Genomic DNA, 23562 nt, shown 5'->3' with positions numbered 1-23562 from the left:
GGTTACTAGTCAGATTCGTTTCTGCTGAGCCGCAACAGGAACTCCAAGACTTATAATTCTTTAGAATAAAATGGGGAGGAGTTCCTGTTGTGGTGCAGTGGTTAACGAATCTGACTAGGAACCATGAGGCTGCGGTTCATCCCTGGCCTTGCTCAATGGGTTAAGGATCCGTCATTGCCGTGAGCTGTGGTGTAGGTTGCAGACGTGGCATGGATCCTGCGTTGCTGTGGCTCTGGCGTAGGTCAGCAGCTACAGCTCCATTAGACCCCTGCCTGGGAACCTCCATATGCTGTGGGAGTGGCCCTAGAAAAGACAAAAAAAGAAAAAACATGGGGAGATGCCCAGGACTACATCTAATTGTCTCTATTTTCCAAACTCTCCAAAGGGTAGTTAATAAGAAAATCTAATCAGAAGAGATTACAAGTTCAAACTTCCTTCTTCTACACTAGTAATTTCTCTTCTAAAATGCCCAGCAAGCAGTTAGTCTCTTTTGAACACTTCTGGTGCTGAGGAATTCATTATCTTTTGAGGTGGCACTTCACCTTGCCAGATCTCTGGCATTTCGATCTCTTTCTTGTGAGCAAATGAAATCAGCCTCTTGAGTGTCTTTGGGAAACAGCCTTTGGTTTGAGTTCACAAGGGCCAGTGTTGGGAGGGACATGGGCGTGGGCACTGTGGGTAACTCTGCTTTTCCATTCATCCAGGAAACTAAACGCCGCGGCACAAACGCAGCTTGGCCGCCTGTGGCACACAAGCCCCGTCTTCTTCCACCCTCCCATCCACGAATACGCAGAGAAGCTTTCAGCGCTTCTTCCTGAGCCTCTGAAGGTCTGATGGTCCCAGCTCAAAGGACAATAGTCGCAGGATCCTGGGGAAGCCTGCCTAGGAAGTGAGAGTGTGGGAGTAGAGTCCGGTCCGTGATGGAACGTGTGAAATGAGGGAGGTGATAGCCAGATCTGAAAGCAGCCAAGGAGAGAAAGGGACTGAGGAGTTGCTGGTGAAAGCAGCCAAGGTTCACATTGTCACTCCAGGTGGCTGCCTCTCCTTGGCCACTCTCCTCATCACCACGTCTTTGCAGAAAGCACTTAGCGGGAGCACCAGCCTTCCTGGCGCTTTCCTGTGTTCCTCAGGAAGTTTTCACCTCTTTGCTCCACACCCCATCTGCACTGTCATTTCTTCTTTAACAAAGAGTGGAGCCTTTTTTTTTTTTTTTTTTTGAAAATTAATGCACCATTAAGTTCATTTGAACCAAGATGCACTTAGATATTTTTTGTTAAATGAGATGTTTTTCTGCATCTGAAATAACTGAATTTTTTTTTGGGGGGGGGGCTGCACCTGGGGCATATGGAGGTTTCCAGGCTAGGGGTCAAATCGGAGCTGTAGCCGCTGGCCTATGCCAGAGCCACAGCCACGCGGATCCGAGTCGTGCCTGTGACCTACATCACAGCCTATGGCAACACCAGATCCCTGACCCACTGAGCGAGGCCAGGGATCAAACCAGCAACCTTGTGGATACTAGTCGGATTGGTTTCTGCTGCATCACAAGGGAAATGCCCCTGAAATGACTGACCTTTTAACTGAATTGAGATGTTAAAATGTTGGCCAAGGTTTGCATTTCTGGGTTCAGTGAGTTAATACATATGTAGAACAATCTGCCATACCTGATATTAGCTATTATTATTCTACTGTATTAGCTAGGTACCCTATTTACTATTTACTATATTATCTCAAGAGATAAAGAAAGTCGACATGGCTGCAATCTAAGTTCAGAACAGGTGAGTTCATGCACTTGCAGATTCAAGGAAGTGGGCAAGGTCACCGCACCTGCCTCCTGGTCCTGAGCCTGGAGGACCAGTATCCTTCAGTGCTCCCCTTTCTTTCACCAGGATGAACTGCATTTTTTTGTTCATTTGCTTGCTTTTTCGACATTCACATACACTGAAGAGACAGACTGGGATATCCTCTGGGGCTGTAGGATCAGGGAATCTGCCTCATCCTGAACCTTCAGAATCTTGTGGGGTGATTTAGGTTCAAGGGCCAAGAGACCCAGTCCTCAGATCCCCTTGGCCACCAACCCCTGTACAACTCAGCAGGTCTCTCCATCTCAGCATTTTGCAGGGCATCCAGTAAGCCAATGAAAGTCCAGAATGTTTCACAGCTGGGACAGTCCCTCTGCCATTTTTGTATCTCTAGTGCTGAGTGGCTACTCAGTAGAATTGAAATAATAATAAAACGATGGGGCTGCTGGTCTGAGGGGAATTCTCCTTAATAATCAGAGGCTGGGAGCTACCCCTTCAGCCATTTCGAATGAATTGGTGTCTCATGACCACGTGTCTCCTTTTTTGCTCCAGGTCATTTTCTTGGTGAACAGTGGCTCAGAAGCCAATGACCTAGCCATGCTGATGGCCAGAGCACACACAAATAACACAGACATCATTTCTTTCAGGTAACTTCACCTTGGAATATTCAACTTGAACCTTGACTTACTCCAATAGTAAATGTTTATCTTGAAATATAGCCTAGGGCAAGAGAGGGGCTTTCCAGCAATGTTTTTCTAGGATTTTCTAGAATTATAGTCTTGAGGGTAGGGTCAGTCCAATGAGTTTTATGACTGGGTAATACCATCCAAATCGGCCTGATCCAAGGTAGGGGCCACTGACTAACGTAAGCAAGAGTCTGGAGTCCTAGTTACATCCTAGATTCTCAGGTGGAATTAACAAGGTTACATGATCGCTTTTTAATGTTGAAGATGTGGTATTGACTACGGACATATGCCAAGTAAGAATGACTGGTCCGTACCACAAGAAACTCATGACTTTGCCAGATGACACTGGGCATATTTCCATTTGCTTATGATAAGGAGCCATATACTGATTTCATGGTGCCAGCTGTACCATTTTTCACCTTATTTTTAAGTTCAGAGGATGCATTTCTAACCCTATGTTTCCACTCCTTTGGGTAGACTTTCGAGAATCAATAATTTAATAAAAATTTTTAAAAAGAAGAATAATTGTCAGAGTACCCATCGTGGCTCAGCGGAAACGAGTCTGACTAGCATCCATGAGGACTCAGGTTCGATCCCTGGCCTTGCTCAGTGGCTTAAGGATCTGGCATTGCCGTGAACTGTGGTGTAAGTCCCAGACGCGGCTTGGATCCAGTGTTGCTGTAGCTGTGCATAGGCTGGCAGCTACAGCTCCAATTTGACCCCTATCCTAGGAACCTCCATATGCATGGGTGCATCCTTAAAAAGACAAAAAAAAAAAAGAGAAAAATAATTGTATACACTCATTATAAACACTTAAAGGCTTTATTAGCATTAAAAAAGAGTAGAAAACTAGGGATTTTCTTTGCATTTTGCCTGCACTGTGTAATTGTATATAGGATGTTTATACAGACTCTTATAATAATGATTATGTAAAAAAGGCAGGAGTGACACAGTAAAAGTTGATGAAATGAAGAAATAGTCCCATTCTTTCACTATTCTGGCCATAATTTTTGTCTAAATTCAAAGATGCGATTTCTGTAAGATTTGTTTACCATAGCACATCCAATGCTCCACATCGCATATAAAATGCATATGCAGTGACTACAGACCTGAACATTTGCTATCAAAGAAATATGGGACAATAAGTAATAATAAAGCATTATAAAGAATAAGAAAGAACTGTGATTGAGTTGTAAATAAACACTGCAAACTGTGTATGTCCAGGCAAGTATTGATTTATCCAAAGCAATCATGGTGTTACTAGGCTTCAGTATATGTTTGTGTTCTGTCCTAAAAGATACACAGCCATTCCTTTGAATAGTCTTAATTGTCTTAGATGCTTGGTGAATTGCCACAATTTGTTTAAAACCAAGACTGAAGAGTAGGACAATTTATACTAACTATGACTGAGGTTCAAAAAGAAAAGGAAACAAAACCTATATTTCCTTTTTTTTTTTTCTTTTTTTTCTTTTTGGCCTCACCCAAGGCATACAGAAGTTGCCAGGCCAGGGATCGAACCCCAGCCACAGCAGTGACAAGTCACCCCAGATCCTTAACCTGCTGACCCAAAAGGGACTTCCAAGACCTGTGTTTCCTACATGTCCACTAAAGTGGCCTATGAGCCCTTGAAGAGAAATCCCTAAAGATGCTGAGCAACAGCCGCATCACAAGAACAAATATTTGGGAGTTCCCACCGTGGCTCAGTGGTTAATGAACCCACCTAGTATCCATGATGGCACGGGTTCAATCCCTGTCTTGCTCAGTGGGTTAGGGATCTGGTGTTGCCATGAGCTGTGGTGTAGGTTGCAGACACAGCTTGGATCCTGAGTTGCTGTGGCTGGGAAGTAGGCTGGTGGCTACACCTCCAATTGGACCCTAACTGGGAACCTCCATATGCCACAGGTGCAGCCCTAAAAAGACAAAAACAAACAAACAACAAAAAAGCAAAAAAAACACAAAACAAATATTTGGCTTCTCAAAGTGACTCCTTTCAGACTCATTGAATGTATAATTTCTGGCATGTTACTAAAAGACCTGTCTCACTGCTTTAGAGCACCAGAGCAGGGCAGGTCTAAGGTCAGAGTTCTTGGCCAGGTGGTCTCCAGGATTCCTTTCACAACTTCAAATCTATGACACCTGAAGGAAAGAGAAATAAGTAAATTCATCCGGCGTGGGCTTAGAGATTACTTAGAGACCTCTGGGGTTGCATGTCTGTGATGTTCTCTTTCATCTCCACACCCTTTATGGATTTTCTCTTTTGTCCTACCCAGGGTTCCACAGGCCAGGGGTCAAAGAAAAATATACTTCACCAGTCCTCCCACTGTTTTCTCTCGGCAGAGGAGCCTACCATGGGTGCAGTCCTTACACAATTGGCCTGACCAATGTAGGGTTCTACAAAATGAGAATCCCCACTGGGATGGGCTGCCGATCCGTAAGTCTTGAGATTTTTGTCTCATTTCTCTAAAGACTGCCAGGAGGGTGGAATCATTTTGATCAGATTTTCCAGGCCTTAGGATTAGAAATTAATATAAAGCCTATAATGAATCAGGGCTCAATTTGACTTGATGGAACTAAAGACCATTTAAGGGAAAGGATTCTTAGGAAGACCTTCAGAGTCTGAGTAATAGTTAATGATACAGATTTTTTTTTATTTTGTTTTTGCTTTTAAATAAAAATCAGCTAAACTGCCAGTGGTTGCATTGAGATAAATTCTCAGCGCTTTGCATTTCCATAGACTCATCCTTGTACCGACCTTCTGTTCCCACTCACTGGCCCCACTTTTTCAGCCCCAGAATCAGATACCTAATTATTCTTATCCTTTCAGATGCCCCTACCCACCAACTCTAGAGCAAATTGTTTCCAAGGTTGACATTGAAATCAGTTTCCTTTGTGGAGTGCCCACATAATGCATTTCCAAGAAAAAAATTATCTCTTCAGAGCATAATAGGAGGTTTTTGTCCTAAGTGGGAGAAGAGTAAAGGAGGAATCTCAGTATCGGATTAACTCCTCTTAGCGTTCCCTGGTGGCAGTTAAGGATCTGCCATTGTCACTGCTGTGGCTTTGGTCATTGCTGTGGCGCAGTCCTCAGGCACAGCCAAAAAGAAAGGAAACTTTTTGCCTTGATTGGGACCATAATGTTGCCCCCACTTGGCTGCCTGGTGTTCATATCTTGCCAGACTCCCTCTTTTGTCCTTTGCAGACAATGTGCCCAGATGTTTTCCGTGGGCCTTGGGGAGGAAGCCACTGCCGAGATTCTCCAGTGCAAACAACGAGGGAATGCAGCTGTGCACCAGGTCCAGCGGGGCAGGGAGGGAGGCACAGGGTGGGAGGTCAGGAGGGGTCAGGAATATGGAGAAAGGCAGAACCATTCCTGAGTGAACAGAGTTCAAAAAGTGGGAAAGGAAAAAGCCAAGGGAAACACAACTAAGAAGTCACCCCTCGTTGAACCAACACTTCTTAGGCCTACGACCCCCTGTGGCATCCGAGCGCCCTATCCTGTCAGGAAAAGCATCTCTGCATCTCCTGCTATCAGAGCTAAGCCGAAATCAGACCATCACCTGCTGCTTCCTTACAGGGGCTCTTGTAGCTCTCCCATCAATAGCTCTGCTACCAGTTTTAAAAGAAAACAAGGTGGGTGTGGGGTGGGGATTATTTACCAATTCAGTCAAGGAGTTCCCCCTGTGGCTCAGTGGTAAATGAACCCAACTAGTAATCATGAGGATGCGGGTTCCATCCCTGGCCTCTCTCCGTGGGTCGGGGATCCGGCATTGCTGTGAGCTATGGTGTAGGTCGAAGATGAGGCCCAGATCCTGCATTGCTATAGCTGTGCCGTAAGCCAGCAGCTGTAGTTTGAATTCGATCCTCCAGGCTAGGGAGCTTCCATAGGCCATGGGTGCGGCCATAAAAACAGACAAAAAACAAACAGCAAAAACTTCAGTGAAGCTCCCCTCCAGAGACTCAGCCAAAGTGAGAGTGTTTGTCAAAACCTAAGGCCACTTCTGAAGGCGGCGGACATCTCTTCAGGAGTTGTAAAGGCAGCCTCACAAGGAGAGCTGCTATTCATCACTGATTTGCTATTTGCATCCTTTACCTCTTCTTCACCGGAGGGGAGGAGGCAAGGAAACAGCACCTGTCCCTTGCTAATCGGCAAGGCCCCCCTCATGCTTATCATCATGGGGCAGGATCCCTGGAGAAAAGCAGGAAATGCTCCAGCCAAAAGACCTTTCATGGAGCAGTGTGAGTCACCGGTCGGAGAGGAAGAATGCACGTGGACACCTTAAACATCAGCTTGCAAAGGAAGAAAAGTCACAGCCAGCTTGAAATTCGGATGGGATAATGGCAAAACAGAGGTAGGAGGATGAAAGGATGAGCTAGCTGCAGAACAAAGAAAGATGCCATCGTGCCGGAGCTTATCACGGAAAGGCAGTGTAAAGCTGTCATTCAAACCCTCCATTCGAAAGCTGAGCAAACAGAGGTCCACACACCTAGGAAGCTGGAAAGCTAGGACCTGACCCCCAGTCTTCTGCCCTCCAAGCCAGTGCTCCCCACCCACAATCACCCCGTCCACACTGATATGTCAGCAGAATGAACCCAGGTTTAAAATGATTCCTGCATTGCTGGCGAGATCCAGGAGACACGTGAAGGCAGGAGACCTGGGGACCCTCAGTCTGACCGTGGCTCAGCGGTGAGCAAAGTCCCAGCTTCTGCTTCTGTTTCTCATCTACACCTGCCCCACAGCCCTTATCCCAAAGCCTTCACGAGTCCAAGTGAGGGTGCATTTTGTAGTGGAGGCAGATCATAGCCATGCCTGTATCACACATCCATGTGGCACCAAGAACTAGAATCAGCTGGATGCATCTCACAGATGTGCACAGATCCAACTGCAAAAGCACCAGCACAGAGCCTCGAGTCATGGTCATTGCCTTCCCTGTCCCTCTCACCTCATCCTCTCCGACTCCGCCCTCTTGGAGACCTTCTCCTCACCCTCAGGTCAAATGAAAATCCCAGAAGCCCAGTGGGGTCTCTCTAGCAGCATCTAGAGGCTAAATGATAGTGACAGGCAGACATTTCTGCTTCTCGGAACTGTGGTCTTTGGCACATCTGGAGCCAATCCATTTCTTAACTCGTATCCTCAATAGACAAGATTGATATGGTGTCTTTATACAAAAAAGGGATTTTGGCCTCCTCCAGCATTGTTAGGGCCTGAGAGGAGTTTGGTCTTTGCTGTAAAAAGGCAGATTCACATATGTTCATAAATGCATCCGGAGTTCCCATCGTGGCTCAGTGGTTAGCAAACCTGACTAGTATCCATGAGGACGTGAGTTCGATCCCTGGCCTCCCTCAGTGGGTTAAGGATCCGGCGTTAACATGGGCTGTGGTGTAGGTCACAGATGCAGCTTGGATCCCACATTTCTGTGGCTGTGGTGTAGGCTGGCAGCTGCAGCTCCAGTTCCACCCCGAGCCTGGCAACCTCCATATGCCATGGGTGCAGCCCTAAAAAAAGTCAGTAGACCAAAAAAAAAGAATTGTTCTTTCTTGGATCCTCACTCTGTTTAATGTTTTCTAGACCACCGCTAAAATAAAAATGCTTCACTCTCTATGCTGTGACTTGGGGAGCACCAGAAAAGCATCACGCTCCTTCCCTTGTTGTCATGGCAACACCGCTACCCCCAAGTCTCTCTCCAGAGGCGGCCTGATGTGGAGTTAGAGAAACAAGCCAGTGAAGAAAATGCAAGGGGAAAGTTGATGACATTTGATAATGTCTCCCTTCTCTGAACTTGAAAAATCTAGCACAGGTTCAAGCCTTCTTCATGGTTTGGTCTTGTCCAAATGTAAGCCACTGGAATTCATTCTGCTCTACCCTTTGATTTTTCTAGTTACAAATGGGCTTTTGCTAAATTCCCAAATTATATCTTTTGAACATATGTCCAATCTAGCCCTTAGCATCCTCTTAGGCTGTTTTCTATTCTTTTCTTTCTTTCCTTTTCTTTTTTTCTTTTTTTTCTTTGCTTTTTTAGGGCCAAACCTGTGGCAGGTGGAAGTTCCCAGGCTAGGGGTCGAATCAGAGCTGCAGCTGTCTGCCTACACCACAACCACAGCAACGCCAGATCCGAGCCATGTGTGCAAACTACACCATAGCTCACACAACGCAGGATCCTTAATCCACGAGCAAGGCCAGGAATCGAACCCACGTCACTAGTCAGTTTCGTTACTGCTGAGCCACAATGGGAACTCCCATTCACTTTTCCTTTCTTAATAAAAATAGGCCATTTCCATCGCTGGGGCATAGATCTATTTGTCTACTATATCCTGCCCATCAAAACACATAAGTGATGCTCAAACATGTGCTTTCTGGATTTGATATTCAATTCATTACTTCCTTCTTCAAACCCCCAACCCTCAATTCCAACTAAAGATGAGGTACCTCCATCAGCACACTTTCCCAAACATCACGTGTAGCCTCAAAGTATGTTCGGGGTCACGTAGTACTTTTCCCACTTTTTAATGAAGAGCTGAAGCATAAAATATAAATATGCTTCCTTTTTGAGGCAGTAGCTGAAGGTTTCTCTTCCTTGTCTCTAGCCTTCAGGAGGCGGGGCCACATGGCGCCTCTAAGCAGGCATCGTGATGGTTGGCGGTGACTTGCCTCCCAGGCTGCTCTCACCAGGACCCTCATCACATCCCCATCTCCCTCTGCATCCCTTCTGCTGTTCATGGATATGGGTTTGGATTCCGAGATTGTGTGGTGCTGTTTAGAACCAAATGACTGGCGTGGATAAGAATTCCGAAGGGTTGGTCATAGATGGATACAATTGATCTGGGACCTTCGTTATTCCAGTTATTTCAGAGGAGAGAGCTAGATCCATTTCAGTGGATGAAACTCACCTGACTATAGGACATTCCTCTTGAGACTGAATTCTGATTATTCTATAAACCTATTTACTAACAGTAAAGACTGAGATATTTTGTAGCTTTAAAATTGTACATCGGTTGAAGTGGCAATAAAAGGTAAACAGAGTTATTTTCAAATAGATTAAATCCAGACAGCAATTACATGTGGATTAAATCTACCCAGCTGAGAGGATCTGGATCTCCTTAGGTGAAACCCTCTATACCAGACTCAACGATAACTTTGGGACATTGCTTCCTGGATGGAAATGACTGGTTTGTTTATGCCTTTGTGGCTGTGCTAGTCTGCTGCTCAAACCAAAGTACAAGTGGTTCTAACAGAATGTTCCCCCTTCAGAATCCATATCCTCCTCTCCCAGTTCAGTATGTCTTTGAGGGACTCTAAGGCCCATTTACTCTCCTGTTTTCTTCTTTCTCTGCTTTCCCCCATTCTTTGGGATGCCGTTCAAATGCAGTGTTTTGTCTGTTTGTTTGGTGCAGACTGCTGCCAAGCCAAAGACCAGTATATTGAACAGTTCAAAGACACCCTGAGCACTTCTGTGGCCAAATCCATTGCTGGATTTTTTGCAGAGCCAATTCAAGTAGGTGTATAAACCTTAAACATTAATTGAGCTCAGTTTTAAATGATCAGAGTTTTAGCTTTTTGCTTTATGAATGCTAGTTGCATCATTACATTCTCTGTTCAAACAGAAGCCTTCTTTCCCCTTAAGAATGCCAGAACTCTACCTCATGGGGGAAAAAAGTGGTAAAGAGCATTTGTCTTGTTTTTATGGTCACTTTTATGTGTGTCATAATGGTGGCCTTTTTCTCCCTGCTTGTAAAGGAGCCATAATAGGAATGAGACTTGTTCAGTACAGGTGGCAAGTAAAACTCCTAGAGCAATATTCAAATTCTCAATAACCTGCTGAAATTAGAATTCAGGGTGCACTTTGGAAATGCGGTCTGTGGCCCATCTACCTTTTGGCTGTTAAGAAATCCAGCTCAGAGGGGACTAGTTAACAGGAACCTTTGTAAAGCAAAGTGTTGACTAAGGCTTCAGACATTTGAAAATACATTCCAAATGTTTCTTCTTAATTTTGTAAAATTCTACGTACCCTGTACAACTTTGAAAATATACATTTTAGCAACAAAACGAAATAAAGTATCAGAATTTTTATTCATCTCTTCTAGAGAATTCCAAATTATTTAAGTGGTCATTGCCATGTCCTTTTCCAGACTTAGTTCATTCCCTTGGGAAAAAAAAGAGAGAGAGAGAGAGAGAGAATCCCTGGTTTTCAATTGATCTTGAAAAAACTATCTCCTGCATTCCCAGACTGAACAGAGAGATAGATGAAATTATTGAATTCCTAAATTTGTACAACAAGAAAACTCCAGCAATTTTTAGTTACTTATCCCCCATACTGTCAGGGGGAGCCTTTCTATAATCCCACTAAATCTCTTTAATCTACTATTTTTCTAATCTCAGGAGAAAAGATATTTGCAACCATATTCCAGAAGGCATGGCATAAGAGTAATAGCCCCTCTTTTCGTCCATAGTTGAATCAGCTCTAGAGACTGTTTTTACAATGGCTGGTATTTCTAATGATGATAATAATCTAGCTTCATTTTTTATAGTACTTTCAAAGGCTGTACTCTTATCATAGGTCTTCTTGGTTTGGCCTTTTGCAGGGGGTGAGTGGAGTGGTTCAGTACCCGAAAGGGTTTCTAAAGGAAGCCTTCGAGCTGGTGCGTGAGCGGGGAGGCGTGTGCATTGCAGATGAGGTGAGTGGCCACCAAATAGGTGCGATGCAGTGCAGAAGGGATGGGAGAAATACAGGGAGTTAAACCCTCCTCTGTGGTCCAAGCAGAAAGCATCTACTGTGGGTATTCCAGGACGTGGGTATAAGTTAATGAAGCTTTGGCTGGTTGCCTGGTTAGGTCATTAGTGGATTAGTTGTTCCATCTAAACAGATACAACAGAAATTAAACACTAAATTGAAATCTCTCCAGTGAGTTGCTAACAGGCACAGGGGATGCTGCCATTCACCCAACATCTTTTTTTTTCTTTTTTTCTTTTTTTTTTTTTTTTTTAAGGGCTGCACCCGTGGCATATGGAGGTTCCCAGGCTAGGGGTTAAATTGGAGCTGTAGCCACTGGCCTACGCCAGAGCCACAGCAACACAGAATCTGAGCCTCATCTTCGACCTACACCACAGCTCATGGCAACGCCGGATCCTTAACCCACTGAGCAAGGCCAGGGATCGAACCTTCATCTTCATGGATACTAGTCAGATCCGTTTCCGCTGCACCGTGACGGGAACTCCCCCAACATCTTCTTAAATTCCCATTTAGGGATTGCATCAGGGATTCAATTTAGTTCAATGTCATAACCAAGTTTTCATTTTCATTTTTGCCAAAATAGTATTCACCAGCCTGGAAGCATTTATCCAACCTTAGTAACTTGTTTGGAAATCATAGTTTTTAAAAAGTCCAACCTCTAAGTTAGAAGAGGGCCACCATCATAGATTTTCAAAAACTAGTTTCAAAAAAAATTTTTTTCTAAAAGAGCTTGTGAAGTTCCCATAGTAGCTCAGCAGGTTAAGAACCCGACATAGTGTCCACAAGAATGTGGGTTCAATCCCTGGCTTTGTTTAGTGGTAATGGATCCAGCATTACTGCAAGCTGTGGTGTAGGTCTCAAACGATGCTCAGACCTGACATTGCTGTGGCTGTGGCGTAAGCCAGCAGCTGTAGCTCCGATTCGACCCCTAGCCTGGGAACTTCCATATGCTACAGGTGCAGCCCTAAAAAGAAAATGATTAGTGAATTAAATAATTAAATTTAAAAAAATAAAAGAGTTCGAGTTAGGACAGCATTGTTGGAATAAACATACTGTACCTCTACGGGGATGCTTTGAAGGGAATAAAATTCACTGGCTCTGTGAGTTCTAGTCTAGGTCTTTCCTAAAGGGGCTAATTCACCTTATAATCACACCTCCTATTGGGGCGTATCAAAGAAAGCAGCCTTTTGCCTCGGAGAATGGCCATGGAGAGCAAAAGGTGAGAGGGCAACCAGCAGGGCCTCCGAAGGGCTCCCATCTGGTTTCCGGGTGACCCATCATGGTTCTATGACCACGTGGCGTGACCACTGAAAACAGGTGGAGAACGGGTATGAATCACACCTGGTGCAGTCTGGCCATCTTTGCCTGAACACTTTTCCTCAACTAAACAGACATTGGGCTGCCCCCCAGCAGAGTTCTTTGCAAGTTTCTCATACAGCCAGGTCTCTGTGGTCCCCAGGAAGACCCCCAGTGCCCTGCACATGGAAGCCTGGGCCAGGTCCTCCTACCCTGTCCATCCCCCCACCCCCGCCTTTTTTTTTTTCCCCCGCCCTGCAAGTTTAGAGAATATGAACCAAAGTCCTGAAGAAAGTTAATTTGCTATTTAAAAAGAAGAAGAAAAGCCTATTCAGTGAGTTTACCATTAGCTACATTAGTGAAGAGAGCAAACTTTAACCTTTGGAATCAGCCACCGTGAAGCTGCCGCCATGGGGTTAATCCGAGGGAAAGGAGATTAAATTCAAAGAAAATAATGGATTTCAGGATTTCCTATGCTTTGTGTTTTATTATTTTCAACAACCTAATCGGAAACCAACACAGGGTGACTTTCAGAAGCACTGTCCTAATGACTCGCTAAAGATAAGAATAGCCAGAACTTCCTGAACCCTGACTAGGTGTCAGGCACTGTCGTGCTTTGTATGTGTGAACTTGGTTAATGCTCATAGCAATTCTATAAGGTGTGCCTCGTTGTAGTTATGCCCGTTTTACAAATGAGTGAATTTAAGTCCAGGAGGGTTAATTCGCCTGTCAAAATCATGCAGTTAGTAGGGACAGAGCTCAAAGAAGCGCACAGCCAGACTCCAAGGCCACACCAACCACTGGGAAAACCTGCAATATAGAAAGCAATAGCATAGTCCTGCAATGGCTATGGAAAACAAAAAAAAGATAAGAAAAAGGAACACAGAAATGGAAGGAGCAGAAGATGGCTGAGGGCAGGGCCAGTGCTGGTACCCAGTGATTTTTTTTTTTTTTTTTTTAACCACACCTATAGCATATGGAAGCCACCAGGCCAAGGATCTAGCTGCAGTGGCCATAGTGGCAGCAACACTGGATCCTTAATCCACTTTGCCAACAGCAGGAACTCCTAGAACTCTTCTTTAAAGTGAGGAATTTGGAATCTAAAATAAATTTGGCCACTGCTGGGGCCAGATTGGGCAGTCAGTCCTTGCTGGGCTGGCATGGGCTGGGTCTAAATTTGAAATTGACTGCTTTTAGGCAGGGCACGTGTGCCCATAGCTCCCATCCACTCTCGTTGTGGTAGACCCAGCCTGCTTCTCTCAACAAGGATGTGCTCTGAACTGAGTTTGAGTTTCTGAACTTTAGAATGAGTAACCTCTGTTGGACTGAAAATTCTGTGAGACTGATACTTCCTAGGTGGCTAAACATGGTTCATTGTCCTCCACGACTTCATGTGTTGTCCAAACAATCTCAATTTCCACCATTTATTGAACTTCGATAGATGAAGTGAAAAATGAAGATGAGAAGGAAGACAAAATGGATGGATTTCCCATGAGCTCTTCCTACCTTATTTCACTTGGTCAAATCCATCAGCTTGTCCAGAGGCCCATAACTAGGAAGTGAGAGACCCAGGATTCGCTCCCAGTGCTGTCTGACTCCCAAGTCTAAGCCTTTTCCTGCCTTGTTCACTCTTTCTAACTGTGACCCAGAAATCCATCTTGGTGGCAGCACCTTGGAGGGAGCAGGGCAGGAACATTGCTCTCTCACTCGTTCTCTCTCCCTTTTTTTTTTTTTTTTTTTTTTTTTTTTTGGTCTTTTTAGGGCCATACCTGAAGCATATGGAAGTTCCCAGGATAGGGGTCAAATCAGAACTGCAGCTGCCGGCCTACACCACAGCTCACAGCAATGACAGATCTTTAACCCACTGAGTGAAGCCAGGATCCACCCTACATCTTCATGGATACTAGTTGGTTTGTTACCACTGAGTCAGGACAAGAACTCCATGGACCCTTGCTCTCTGAAGTGCATTTCAGAATCAGCTTCAAGTACCTGTACCTCTATCCCTAACCTGCAGTGCAGGCAGGTATAGAGGGATCAAGACAGACCAAGAGGCTGGGACCATCACCAAAAAGACTCTGGCGGAAATTTACATGGAAATGTTTGCGTGGCTTTATTCACATAGGCGCTTTTACCGCTTCTTTATTCATTCTCTGAACACTGTCTATTTTGATCAGACTGTGCTAGCTATTGTGGGTAAAGAGAAAAATAAGACACCCTCTCTGTTATTAGATATGAAGGCTGGTGATAATAGTGCGAGGTGAGAGGTTCCGATGGCAACCTAGTGCCTTGAGTAGGGGCCCTAATGGGCTCAAGCCAAGCTTCTGGCCAGGTAATGAGGAAGATGTATTTTTGGGGGTTTTTTTTTTGTGGGGGTGGGTGGGTTTTTTTTTTTGTCTTTTTTACCATTTCTTGGGCCACTCCCATGCCATATGGAGGTTCCCAGGCTAGGGGTCTAATCGGAGCTGTAGCCACCAGCCTACACTACAGCCACAGCAACGCGGGATCGGAGCCATGTCTGCAACCTACACCACAGCTCACGGCAATGCTGGATCCTTAACCCACTGAGCAAGGCCAGGGATGGAACCTGTAACCTCATGGTTCCTAGTTGGATTCGTTAACCACTGCGCCACGACAGGAACTCCAAGGAAGCTGTGTTTTGAAAGACAAGAGGCATTAATGAGAGGAAGAAGCAGGGAGCGGGTCTTCTAGAAAGAGCAAATAGCATGCACAAAACAATGAAGGTCAACGCAGTTCCACCCTGAGTTATGTGGTTTAGCCAGGTTCCCCTCATGACTAATTCACAGGAAGAAAAGGAGACCACAGGGAAAGAGGATACCAGCCTATCTGGGCAGAGTCGCATCATTGTAACTCCCGCTTCATCCACCCTGGACAGACACAGCCTCTCCCCTTCCCCTGCCACCTTACACACAGGAGAGCCTTTTTTTTTTTTTTTTTTTTTTTTTTATTTATTTATTTATTTATTTATTTATATTCAATGAATTTATCACCCTGTAGTTGTATAAGTATCAGCCTTATTAAGGATTGCTAATCATCACGGTCTTTTGCACAGGCATTAAGTACGTGACCCCCCCCCCAGCAGCCCTGTGATGTATCACTGCAGAGTTTCTGCTCAACAGAGTTAACATAGGTACACAGGACTTAAGAAACATGTCTAGGAGTTCCTGTCGTGGCGCAGTGGTTAACGAATCCACTAGGAACCATGAGGTTGCGGTTCGTCCCTGCCTTGCTCAGTGGGTTAACAATCCGGCGTTGCCGTGAGCTGTGGTGTAGGTTGCAGACGTGGCTCGGATCCCGTGTTGCTGTGGCTCTGGCGTAGGCCGGTGGCTATGGCTCCGATTCGACCCCTAGCCTGGGAACCTCCATATGCAGCGGAAGCAGCCCAAGAAATGGCAAAAAGACAAAAAGACCAAAAAAAAAAAGAAAAAAAGAAAAAGAAAGAAACATGTCTAGAGTCACACAATGTTAGTGGTAAATGGCTTTTGGTGCCTAAAAGCTCAGGCACGGATTCAGTGCCTTGTCTGCAATAGTCCCAGGATGGTGATGAGGATGACGTTGAGGAGATGGAAGAGGAGGAAAGAGAAGAAACGGGAGGGTCAGGAAAACCAGATTTCCTTAAAAGGTTTCCAGTGACTTGGGGTTTGTTTCCATCAGGTGCAGACAGGATTTGGAAGGTTGGGTTCTCACTTCTGGGGCTTCCAAACCCATGACGTCCTGCCAGATATTGTCACCATGGCTAAGGGGATTGGGAATGGCTTTCCCATGGCGGCAGTTGTGACATCTCCAGGTAGGAACGGTGGGCAGCGTGGGTCGACTTCTGGGTCTCTTGCGTCCACAATGGTAGAAACATATGTATTGGAACTTGTGTGGACTGGAGACCTTAATGGGAACTCCTCATGCATTTCCCAAGCAAGGAAAAAGGAAAACAGTTCTGTCTACCAGAGTGTGGAAGAGATGAAAGAAAACCAATCTCTCTCTCTCCTTTTTTTTTTTTTTTTTTTTTTTTTTCGGTCTTGCTGTAAGGAAGGCTAACACTCCCAGCCCCAAAATGAAGTGCAGAGCTCCACCGCACTGACAATGTCTAGGCAACTGTGGCACCACAGACCAACATAAGAGATCCTTGTTAACCAACCTGAACCCAGCCCTGAAGTTTCAAGGGAAGCATATTCTTTTTTTTTCTTTTTATCTTTTTTTTTTTCCATATGATGCACTAGCAACATATGGAAGTTCCAGGGCGAGGGGTCAAATCAGAGCTACAGCTTCTGGCCTATACCACAGCCACAGCCACCCCAGATCCGAGCCACATCTGCGACCTACACCACAGCTCACAGCAACCCTGGATCCTTAACGCACTGAGCAAGGCCAGGGGTTGAACCTGAATCTTCATGGATACCAGTCAGATTCATTACCACTGTGCCACAATGGGAACGCTGGGAGGCATATTCTTGAAGGAGATTCTGACCTGGTCTTGTCACAGCAATAAGCTATAGACTCAAGGTCCAGAGTGACAGTTTTCTCTGTTGTTCATCAACGAAGTAGCTAAGTGAGATTGTATTGTACATTCTGTAAAATGTATTTCCCATTTTAGTGAGGTTTTACAGAAAATAATTTTATGAACTATGTATTGTTGAAAATCTTAAAATTATTTCACTTGTTTTTCCCACCAATAGTAAGCACACTCAGGAGGCTCCAACAGGTAATTAAATGTCTTATGATAGCTCACTGTTTCTGCTATATGAATAAAGGCAATAAAACATGGATCTAGACAGCGAAGTATAATGAACAGAGCATATATTCACCCTGAAACAATCTAGAAACTGTGTTAATAAATCCTTGATATGCAATTTTATTTTAATATTGCCTTCTTATTCCCAAGAGTGGGAAACAGAAAAAATGTTTAGCTACTGAAAGTTTTATGTATGTTCCCATAAATCAAGTTTTAAAGTACTTTTCAATTCACACAACACATTAGAGATTTTATTATTAAACTTCTCATTGAGTAAATAAGGAATTTTTCCTCATCCACTGCATTCATCAGCTCAGGCTACCATAGCAAGATAACACAGGCTGGGTGACTTAAACACAGACATTTATTTTCTCACAGTTCCAGAGGTTGAAGTCCAAGATCCAGATGCCTGCAGAGTTGGGGTTTGGTGAAATCTTTCTTGCAAACAATCGCTTTCATGTCCTCACATGTCCTATCCTGCAGCCAGAGAGGGCTCTGGTGTCTCTGCTTCTTATGACACCAATCCTATTGGCTTAGGGCCCCACCCTTATGACCTTATTTAACCCTAATTCCCTCCCTAATGGCCCTACCTCCAATTACTGTCACATTAGGGGTTAGGGCTTCAACATATGAATGGAGGGTGGGGGATAAACAATTCCATCCGTAACATCCACTGTCTGATGAGTGAAGAATGAATTGGTTGCCATGAAATATGCCTACATACACAACAGGAAAATAAATATAGTCCCAACGCCATGATGGGAGATTATAGATGGGAATGTCTTACTCTTTACCCACCTTTTATTTTCTCCCCTAGAGATTGCCGAGTCTTTGGCCAAATGCCTGTTTCACTTCAACACCTTCGGGGGGAACCCCGTGGCCTGTGCCATTGGATCAGCAGTGCTTGAGGTACATTCCAACAGCCGTGTCAACCTCACTCATCTCATAGAACAGCCATTTCAAAACTATTTGAGGGAGTTCCCGTCACGGCACAGTGGAAAAGAATCTGATTAGTATCCCTAAGGACTCGGGTTTGATCCCTGGCATCACTCAGTGGGTTAAGGATCCAGCATTGCCGTGAGCTGTGGTGTAGGTCCAAGATGTGGCTCAGATCCCATGTTGCTGTGGCTGTGGCTGGCAGCTTCAGCTCCAACTTGACCCCTAGCCTGGGAACCTCCGTATGCCTCGGGTGTGGTCCTAAAAAAAGAAAGAAAAACAACCATATGCCCATTAACAGAAGTTGATCATATTACATAATTAAAGTGAAGAGTTAATTACTAGTCCATGAATTTAAGTTAGATCTCCAATTATTATTCTGCCCCTCCTCCTTTTTTAAGATTTACTGTGAGTGCTTAATGTATTTGGTATGAAATAATATAAAATAGACCTCACACTCATGGAAAACATCAGAATTCCTCTAGCCACTGAAAATTCCTTTGTTATTTGGGGGGTTTTTCGATTTTTTTTTTTTTTATTTTTAGGGCCACACCTGCAGCATATGGAGGTTCCCAGGCTAGGGGGTCCCATCAGAGCTACGTTTGCCGGCTTACACCACAGCCATAGCAACAACAGATCCGAGCCGCTTCTGCGACGTACACCACAGCTCATGGCAATGCCGGATCCTTAACCCACTGAGCTCTGTCAAGGATCAAACCTGCAGCCTCATGATTCCTAGTCCGATTCGTTTCTACTGAGCCACGATGGGAACTCCCTCCTTTGTTATTTGAGTGGTGATATTTTATGGATAGTTACCCATGGCTATCGTGATGTCAGTTTAATTTGGGTCCTGTCTTGTATATTCTTCCTTACTTCCGTCGTACTGTCATAAATTAAAAGACCACAAAGCAAGTTCTTTGCAGTTCCAACTGGGTGATTCAGCTGTTGTTCACCCCAGCCCTTGATTTTTGCCTGGGGTCTCGTCTGTGGAGAAAAAATGTTCAGCCCTTGCTAATGTGCATAATAGCATTTGCTTAAATAAGGGTAACATATTTCTGGAAGAATGTCCAAGAGATCAGTAACAGTAGTTATTTGTGGGGAAACTTGGTAGCTGGGGAGCAGGGGTCAGAGATGCTCATTCTACTCTACACTTCTGTACTTTCTGATATTTGAATGAGGCACATGATCCGCCTACTCAAAAAATTAAATTAGGGAGTTCCCATGCAGGCTTAGCGGTAATAAATCTGACTAGTATCCATGGGACCTGGGTTCAATCCCTGGCCTTGATCAGTGGGTTAAGGATCTGGCGTTGCTATGAGCTGGGTATAGGTCGCAGCCGTGGCTTGGATCCTGTGTTGCTGTGGCTGTGGCCTAGGCTGGCAGCTGCAGCTCCGATTCAACCCCTAGCCTGGAAACCTCCATATGCCGCAAGTGTGGCCCTAAAAAAAGCTAAAAAAAAAAATTTAATTTAAAAGCATTTTTATAGAAAAATAAATAAAGAGAAGCTGTCCTTGATAATTAAATAAGCATCTTCAAATAGGATTACATCTTGAAATGAGAAAGTAAGGAAAGGGATATGTCATTTATTTCATTCTGTTGACCTTGCCAACTTATTTTTTAAGCACTGTGTCACCTGGACTAATTGAGATGATAGGATTTAGGTAAACAGGTCTTAAAAACATCACGTTCTGCCTGGAGTCCTGCAGTTATTACCAGCTGATTATAAATGTACTATACTGCTTGTATCTTGTCACTAATCACAGCTCTCTGCTCTGAGCGGAAGTGGGTAAAAAGTGCTATTTAGGGCTGCACCCGCAGCCTATGGAGGTTCCCAGGCTAGGGGTCAATTCAGAGCTACAGCCACTGGCCTACACCACAGCCACAGCAACGCCAGATCCTTAACCCACTGAGCGAAGCCAGGGATCGAACCCACAACCTCATGGTTCCTAGTCGGATTCATTTCTGCTGCATCACAACAGGAGCTCCAGAAGTAGGTAAAAATCTTTTTGTATGTTCATGTTCCCTGACTCTGGGCCCACACAGAGCTCCACATGGTGATATCTCTTTTATTTTTTCCTAAATTTTTCCCCACCCCTAAAGATGAGGAAGGGAAGGGGGAAGCATCCCCTCTACCAAAACTTTTTTCTCCTTACGGCAGACCTTCCTGTGGTCCATACATCCCATACAAGAGGCCACACAGACGTTGAGTTCCGTTTGTCTGGTCAAGTTTTTGTAAAGAGGGTCCCATACATTTATTTCTCCATGTTTCTCAGTTTTAAAACATTTTAAGTGCAAGGTCCCTGGGGGCTTTCTCTCAACAGGTGATTCAAGACGAAAACCTACAAGAGAACAGCCGAGAAGTGGGCACCTACTTGTTACTGAAGTTGGCTAAGCTGCGGGATGAATTCGACATTGTTGGAGATGTCCGAGGCAAAGGCCTCATGATAGGAATAGAGATGGTGAAGGATAAGGTAGGTTCTGACCTGCCGCACTCTCTGCAGCTTACGGTGGCACTCGGCGGCTGCAAGCTCACTTGCCTGGTTCTTAGCGAGAGAGCACACGGGGACCGCAAGACTCAGCGAAGGTGGATTAGCGATGAGCAAGAGGGTCGAGTATCCACAGAATGCTAGCGGGTTGTCAAGAGTTCCGGGAGAGTGAGGAAGACCTTTTGGAAAAGGGGGCTGGTATTATTTTTGCCAGGCTTGGCAAAGAGCATCGGTGAGGACTGAATATTTTGAATTGGAAATATAAAGGGAGTTCCCGTTGTGGCTCAGCAGGTTAAGAACCCGACTAGTAGCCATGAGGAGGTGGGTTCCATCCCTGGCCCCACTCAGTGGGTTAAGAAGCCAGTGTGGCCACAAGCTGCAGTGTAGATCGCAGATGCGGCTCAGATCTGGTGTGGCAGTGACTGTGGTGTAGGCTGCCTCAGCTCCAATTTGACCCCAAGCCTGGGAACATCCATACGCACAGGTGCGACTGTTGAAGGAAGGAAGGAAGGAAAGAAGGAAAACGAAGGAGAAAGAAAGAAATATAAGAAAGGGAGCAAATTATTGGAGGAAGGGCAGGGGGCCCTGAGAGCTAGTGGAAGTAAGAGAGAAGCGCCAGGTTGTGGTGATGGTTTTGGGTGAGGATGTTAAAGATCTATGGGTTTTTTTGGAGTTCCCATAGTGGCGCAGTGGTTGCCGAATCCAACTATGAACCATGCAGTTGTGGGTTCGATCCCTAGCCTTGCTGAATGGGTTAGGGATCCGGCGTGGCTCAGATATCTGATGCCACTGATGTGGCTCTGATGCCACTGATGTGGCTCAGATCCAGCATTGCTATGGCTGTGGTGTAGGCCAGGTCTACAGCTCCAATTAGACCCCTAGCCTGGGAACCTCCGTATGCTGTGGGAAGTGGCCCTAGAAAAGGAAAAAAAAAAAAAAAAAAGATCTTTGGGTTTTTTTTTTTTTCTATAGTGATTTTTATTTTTCCCATTATAGCTGGTTTATAGTATTCTGTCAATTTTCTACTGCACAGCAAGGTGACCCAGTCACAACACACACACACACACACACATTATCATGCTTCATCAAAAGTGACTAGATATACTTCCCAGTGCTATATAGCAGGATCCCATTGCTTATCCATTCCAAAGGCAATAGTTTCCATCTGTTAATCCCAGATTCCCAGTCCACCCCACTCCCACCCCTTTCCTCTTGGCAACCACAAGTCTGTTCTCTACGTCCCTGATTTTCTTTTTTGTGGAAAGGTTCATTTGTGCCATATATTAGATTCCAGATATGAGGAAATCATATGGTATTTGTCTTTCTCTTTCTGACACTTCACTTAGTATGAGAATCTCTAGTTCCATCCATGTTGCTGCAAATGGGATCTAGAGGTTGTATTTGTCTGCGTGTGAATGGATTTGTCTCCCATGTACCCAGGGAGGAAGGTGATTTTCTGATGATGTCACCACTGTGACTTCAAACTCAATATGACAATAGAATCTAGCATTTTCTCTTAAGCCAGTGATTCTTCCCAAGTTCCCTGTTTTTCACTCCCCTCTGTTCACCCAGTTCCCCAGCCTCAAAAGCACAAAATAACCTGTGACTCCTTCTCTCTCCTTATTTCTAATGTCAGGTGCTGTTGATTCTTTCTTTGCCATATCTCGCAAATCTTTCCCACTGTCTCTCCTGCGGCCCCTCAGGTCCAGGGCAGAAGGAAGTTGTCCCAGTCTTCCGTAAAATCCAAGCCAGATTCTCTGAAGGGAGTGACACCAGGGAATCTTGAGCAGGAAGGACTAGGCAGACCAGCCCCTTCACCCTCACTCTTGTCCATGGGGACCCGGCTGTCCCTGGGGTAACCCTGTTTGATCTCATCACACCCCCTAGTTTAGAAGGGTTGATGCTCAATTCTTTCAATATTCAGACCAGCCCCTGGATATAAGGCTCTCCCATTAAGACCACACAGAAGAGCCAGTATAAAGCTGAAATGTTTAAACAAGTTTTGAAAGCTAAAGGAAAACAACAGGAAAATAAGAGTAATATGGGGCAAGGCCCCAGGCTCACAGCCATAACATACTTATCTTCAATTTGGGGCCCTGTCAGGGGCTGTTTTAAGGCTCAGAAGAGTCCATCCGAGCCCCTACCCAGAGCTCCTTAACGGTGTCTGGACTCCTCCAAGTCCAGGCTCCACCCGGAAAAGCCCAGCAAGAGAGGAGGGGTTCGTCCCTTCCCACTGATCCAAAGTCAACCTCCCTGTGGCATATAAACAGAGATGCTCATCAGAACTGTCATGGTGGGAGTTCCCCTTGTGGCTCAGCAGGTTAAGAACCCAACTCCCCAGCTTCACTCAGTGGGTTAAGGATCCGGCGTGGCCATGAGCTGTGGTGTAGGTTGCAGATGGGGCTCAGATCCCATGTTGCTGTGGCCGTACATAGGCTGGCAGCAGCAGCTCTGATTCAGCCCCTAGCCTGAGAACTTCCATAAGCCTCAGCTATGGCCTTTTGAAAGGGGTAAAAAAAAAAAAAAACAAAACGAAAAAAAAGTCACAAGCTGGGATCATGCCTTATGCATTTGAAAACCGAGCCAGACCCAGGGCTGATACCCACAAGGGCTGTGCCACAGAAGAGAGACCAGCAAGGGTGAGGGCACTCGGTGCTCAGCCCACTCACTTGAAGAGCGCTGTACAAATATGGATGCCTAAACCCTGCCCAGAGATTCTAATTGGATAGGCCTGGCCTGAGACCTAAATGTCTGTGGTTGGAAAAGGCATCCAGGTAATGTAGACACACAGTCGGACTTGAAATGACTATTAGCGGGAACGTTTGTGCCCACAGACTGGGAAGTCCCCAGCTCAGTATCATCCAAGGGGTACCGGCATGTCTGGGCCCA

The 23562-nt window shown here is 45.2% G+C and overlaps 1 protein-coding gene across 1 annotated transcript in view; it reads left to right on the top strand.

The window, feature by feature from the left end:
- Positions 1-23562, top strand: part of AGXT2 (alanine--glyoxylate aminotransferase 2) — a 40348-nt gene that overhangs the window by 11086 nt on the left and 5700 nt on the right. Inside the window, 9 exon segments of the mRNA NM_001244884.1 lie at positions 705-828; positions 2352-2446; positions 4823-4916; positions 5685-5778; positions 9875-9975; positions 11063-11155; positions 16180-16312; positions 18069-18160; positions 20509-20658. Of these exon segments, the coding sequence (NP_001231813.1) occupies positions 705-828; positions 2352-2446; positions 4823-4916; positions 5685-5778; positions 9875-9975; positions 11063-11155; positions 16180-16312; positions 18069-18160; positions 20509-20658 (976 nt within the window).

The sequence above is a fragment of the Sus scrofa genome, chromosome 16 (genome assembly GCF_000003025.6).
Source record: "Sus scrofa isolate TJ Tabasco breed Duroc chromosome 16, Sscrofa11.1, whole genome shotgun sequence".
NCBI lineage: Eukaryota > Metazoa > Chordata > Mammalia > Artiodactyla > Suidae > Sus > Sus scrofa.
The sequence above is the reverse complement of the archived record's forward strand: the minus strand, read 5'-3'. Positions and strand labels throughout refer to the sequence as shown.